At 72.3% G+C, this 5,213-nt stretch overlaps 1 protein-coding gene across 1 annotated transcript; it reads right to left on the reverse strand.

The window, feature by feature from the left end:
* Positions 1–305: 305 nt before the first annotated feature.
* NEU4 (neuraminidase 4) lies at positions 306–4,629 on the reverse strand. The gene is made up of 3 exons (XM_027964177.2): positions 2,476–4,629; positions 2,140–2,395; positions 306–1,343 (listed from the first exon to the last, which is right to left on the reverse strand). The coding sequence occupies exons 1-3, from the start codon at positions 2,674–2,676 to the stop codon at positions 376–378; spliced, it is 1,425 nt and encodes a 474-aa protein (XP_027819978.1). The 5' UTR covers positions 2,677–4,629; the 3' UTR covers positions 306–375.
* Positions 4,630–5,213: the final 584 nt, after the last annotated feature.

Genomic DNA, 5,213 nt, shown 5'->3' on the forward strand with positions numbered 1-5,213 from the left:
TGGGAGGGGGCCTGCGCGGGTCACCCGGGGGCAGCCCCCTGCCCACGGGACCTGTGCCCCCGCCTCCCAGCGCCCACCGCCTCCCAGGGCCCACCGCCCTGCCCTCCGCCCTGCCCTCCGCCCTGCCCTCCGCCTCCCAGCGCCCACCGCCCTGCCCTCCGCCCTGCCCTCCGCCTCCCAGCGCCCACCGCCCTGCCCTCCGCCCTGCCCTCCGCCTCCCAGCGCCCACCGCCCTGCCCTCCACCTCCCAGCGCCCACCGCCCTGCCCTCCGCCTCCCAGCGCCCACCGCCCTGCCCTCCGCCTCCCAGCGCCCACCGCCCTGCCCTCCGCCCTGCCCCTGCTGGGCACCAGGGCCGAACCCAGCCAGGGGTTCATCAGGAGGGCTGGCAGCGCCCCGCAGGCTTGTCTCCAGGCCCGGGGTGCACCCTGCCCCGCCTCACGTTCTCCAGGACCTCCTGCAGGGAAAACAGGCAGAAAGAGATCTCCTCGTAGGAGACCCTGGCCCCACTCTCGAACAGACAGGCGAAGGTCGGCGCGCCCCCAGGGGCAGGCCCGATGGACGCCAGGTCCGAGTAGCCACTGGGGCCCTGGTGAATGACCCAGGGCTCCGTCCAGCTGTGGGGGTCCAGCGGGGACCGGCTCAGGCGGATGCCCATGTGGAGCCGAGCCCTGCGCCCCACCGGGTGGGAGTAGAGCAACCACGTGGGGCTCTGCGACAAGGCTGCAGGGGGTCCCGGGAGCGCTGAGGCCCAGGAGCCCCAGTTCTCACCAGGCTCCCCGGGGCCGTCGCCACAGCCCTCCATCCCACCCAGGCCCCCGCCCCCACCGGTGTCTCCAGTGCCCTCCTCTGGGGCCTCCCCGGCCCCAGGACAGAGGCGTGGAAGGCAGAGGGGGTTGCTGGTGCCCGCGGACCGCCCCTCATCCCCCCACCCACTGGCGGGCGGGGCCGGGAAGCCCACGATGCTGCCCTGACAGCCCCGGGCAGTCTCGGCCAGGGCAGGCACCAGCTCCCCGGGCAGGAAGGAGGTGCCCTCGTCGACGCTGAGGGCCTGCACGCGGCTGCCCAGGGGGCTCCGAGCGTTGCAGTAGAGGACGCCGCCGGCCCGCCCGCCGTCCACCGCGGCCAGCTGGCACTCGCCCGAGCGCAGGCTGGGCACGAGGCCCCCACGCTGCCAGGTGCGGCCGTGGTCGTCGCTGTAGAAGGCGAAGGACTGGGGGCGGGTCCTGCAGATCCGGCCGAAGCACTCCCGCCGGACCACGTGGTAGGTGTAGGCCGGCACCAGCAGACGGCCAGAGCGCAACTGCACACCGTGGCCGGGCCCCACGGCAAACGTGGCCCAGTCTGCAGGAAGGAGGGGCCCGGGTCACCCAGGAGGGGGCAGCTGTGGCCGCAGGCAGGCGGCACCACCACCCCGCGGGACGGGGAGGGTCGGGGGCCAGGGCCCCTCATTAGGGGACAGCTCGGGAGGAAGCCCCCACCCTCCGCTCCTCCGGGCCCCTCCCCCAGGCTGGACAAGCCTCTCGGGTCGTCAGCAGGAGCTGCAAGCCGAGGCGGCCCCGGGCTGGGCTCTCAGCCGGTCCCCGAGCACGGATGCATGGCCACTGGTGGTGCCCGGTGACCCAGTATGCCCAGGCAGAGGGGCAGCTGAGGGCTGAAAGGTCTGAGCAGCCCCTCCTAACAATGGGATCGAGTCCCCTGGGGTGGGGTCCACACCAGCAGAGAGCTCCCACCTGCCAGAGTGTGAGTGACCTCTGGGTCAGCACCCACAAGCCAAGGGCAGGTTGGCCCCAGAGGGCAGTGGGTGGTCAGCCCTCAGGGAACCCACAGCAAGAAGACATGAAAGCTCTGGGGTCAAGCCAACCCACCCGCTGCAACCCTAGGCGGGCGGGGTGGGGGCGGGGGGGCGCCGAGGAGGAAGGGGTGAAAGAGTGACCGTCCGGGGCTTGGGGCCAGCAGGCTCGGTGCGCTGGCAGAGGCTCGGGAAGGCAGGGCCGGACGGCGGCGCTGGGGCTGGGAGCGGGGCGAGGCGGATCCTCCAGCCCGATACCCGCCACCTGCCCCGGATGCACACTCCGCCCCATCCCGGCTCAGACGCCCCGCCCCTCGCCCCTTGGCAGGCCCGGCCGCGCCCACCTACCCTGCTCAGCGCTGCCCACCGCCTCCGCCGTGAGGTCCCGCGCGCCGCCCCAGCTGCGCCCCGCGTCCCGGCTGGTCACGCAGCAGAGGCGCGCGGCGTTCCTGCCCGCGGCGATCTGCGCGGCCTCGGGGGTGCGGCCACGCACGGCGATGAAGAAGAGGAAGACCGTGGCCGTGCGCTCATCGTGCACGGGGCAGGGGTTCATGGAGCGGTGCTCGTCCAGGGCCGCCGTCCCCAGCACGCGCGGGGCGCCCCACTGCGGGGAGGGGCCGAGCCTCAGCCCCGCGTCTCACATCCGTCCGCTCGGTCCCCGAACCCGCCCCCCAGCGCGCTCACCTGCACGGAGCCCCCGGCCAGCGCGCCGGTCCTCTGCACCAGACGGTGGGCGTGGGCGTCGTCGGGGCTGAGCCTCTGCTCTGCGAAGGCCAGCAGGGAGGGCCCGGGGGTCACGAGCAGCAGCGCGGGCACGCGGTAGGTCAGGCCGGTGCGCTCGCGCTGGAAGAGGACGGTCCGCGCGGGGACACGCGGGGTCCCCATGCTCTGCGGGCGGGGCGAGGACCCTGCGTCAGCGGGTCAGCGGCAGGCATTCCTCCAGGCTACCTGCTGGTCCCTCCAGATGGGTGAGGGTTTTCTGCGGGTGCCGGGGTCCCACTCACCTTCCCGTGCCCACCCCAGAGACCACCCTGTCCCAGGCCCCTCACGCCCCCCCTCCCCAGTCCAGGACAACCCCTCCCCGACGACTGCAGCTCAAATGTCTTCCCAGCGTGGCCTGGGCAGCCTTTGCGGGGGCTGCCCCCCTCCCAGGAGGATGCATCTGAGGGAGGCTCGCGAGGGCGGGGCCTCGGGTGGGGCCTCGGGTGGGCTGCCCTGGGCTACACAGGATCTGGCCTCCTGCACAGAGCTGGGGGGCCCCGGCTGTATCCAGGGACAGGACTGAGTCCGCTCCCCTCCCCGCAGCACAGAGGGGTCCCGAGGCTGCGACGGGAGCGAGGAGTGCCTGAACAGTGGAGGCCTGAGAGCCAGACACACAGCGGTGACCAGGCCGGGTGCTGAGGCGAGGTAGTCCCGGCACAGCGAGGCCGGCGCATCCAAGGACACAGTCGGGATGGAGAGTGGGGCAACCAGGACGAAGGCACACACTTCCATGCCTGAGATCCCCCAGGCAGACACACACTTCCGCTCCGGTTCACCTCTGCCCAGGACCGCCTGCCCCTGGGAGGTTCACGGCCGGCCCCGCCCCGCCCCCACTGAGCCCTGCAGACCCCGCCCCGCGCCCCACTGAGCCCTGCAGACCCCGCCTCACTCCAGGCCCGCCCACCCCCCGCCTGGGGGCGGTGCCAGAGGAGCGGCTTCCTGCGTCCTGGAAGCCCCGGGCCACCCCGCTCGGCATCCAAAGGGCGATTGTGCCCCAGCAGGAAGCAGGTGCCGGTGCCGCGTGCCCGGCAGGCTGCATGGACACAAGGGGACATTCTCTCCCCTGGGGACCCCGCGGAGCCGATGCCAGCAGAAGCACGAGGCGCGGGCCCCGCCCCCACTGCGGGCCCAGGCAGCGGGAATGGACGGTCCAAAGGCCCGCTGGCCAGTGCGCCCCCTGCACAGAGCCGGTGGTGCTGCAGGGCACCCAGGGCCCCCGCGCCCGGGCCAGGCCCTGGGTCCCTGCAGAGCCCCAGAGTCTCGGGGGGCCACTCAATCTAGGCAGGAGAGCAGGCCCTCCAGCTCACGGCCTGCTCCGTTGGGCCAGTGTAGCGGGCTCCAGGCGCTTGGCTGCACCAGGATGGCTGTGCCCCAGGGTTCAGGGGAGACAGCACCCATCCACCCACCCCAGCATGGACCTCCCCAGGGGCGACGCATCACAGAGGGGGAGGCAAGGCCTGGGGAGGAGAAGCGACCTCCAAGACAGTCTGGGAGCCCCTGGGGGTCCCTGCGTCCAGGCAGGGCCCGCACTGCAGTCCCGCAGCCAGTCCTGCCTGGGCCCCGCCCTGGAGCTCGAGCCAGCCCGGACCCCTGCCCACACCCTCCAGGCTAGCACACTGGTCCTGTGGGCCTGCCGGCAATGACACATTCACAGGAGGTCACAGGCCCTTTGCACTCTAGACATGCAGACCTGGCTGTCCCCTCAGGATGGGTCTCCGGCCTAACCCAGGTGTCCCGTGCCCTGTCCAGGGCGAGGCCTCAACTATAGACACTCCTGCCTGCTGGAGCGTCGCCTCCAGGCCACGTGAGCAGCAATGCTCCCTGGGCCCCGACATGCAGTCGACACCCATCCCATCCTCTAAACCTACCCCGGGGCCCTCAGGAAGTCTTCCCGTGAGAGAGGAACCTCATCCACAAGCCCATTGCCCCCACCCCAAAGAGGAGCAGGTCCCGAGCCCCAGGGGCCGGGTAGAGGTGCACAGAGAGGGGCTCACCGGGACAGCAGAGCAGTCGTGGGGTGGCCGCAGGAGCGCCTGCCTCTCCAACCCGCTCCCGGGGAGACAGAGCCTGCTGTGTGGCCAGGAGCCGGGTGCTGGCCGCGGCCCAGGGCTGCGTCAGGGCCCAGGACCGTCCCACCAGCTGTGTGGCTTTGGCACAGCAGAGATGGGGCGGGAGGCGAAAGGGCCCGCGTCAGGACAAGGATGCCCGGGGCCCCCCTCTGCTGACTGACTGGCCTCCCCCTGGGCGCTCATCCTCCAACAAGGCCATGCAGGGCTACAGCTGACCTTCCTGGGGGGCTCGGTGTGGAGGCCCAGAGACGCCTCCCATGAGGAGGCGAGTGAGTGCTCTGTGGTCCTTCATCCCCGCCCCCGGCACCCAGGGTGCCTGGCCCTTTGGCCCTCACTGGGCTACCCGTCCTGCCCCGTGTCTGGGCTGCCTTCTACCCGCCACGGCCATGGCGGCTCACCAGAGCCAGGCCCCCACAGCTGGAGGAGGGGCCCCTCCGCAGAGCGGGCTAAGACCTGGCACACACCATTCTGCCCACTCCGGGGGCCCCAGGATGTCCCCAGCGGGCAGCCAGCGCCCACATAAAAGCCCAAGGGTCTGCGGTGAGCAGAAAGGGGAAGACAGGTGTGAAGGGAGGGTTAGCACGGCCCAGA

The sequence above is a fragment of the Ovis aries genome, chromosome 1 (genome assembly GCF_016772045.2).
Source record: "Ovis aries strain OAR_USU_Benz2616 breed Rambouillet chromosome 1, ARS-UI_Ramb_v3.0, whole genome shotgun sequence".
NCBI lineage: Eukaryota > Metazoa > Chordata > Mammalia > Artiodactyla > Bovidae > Ovis > Ovis aries.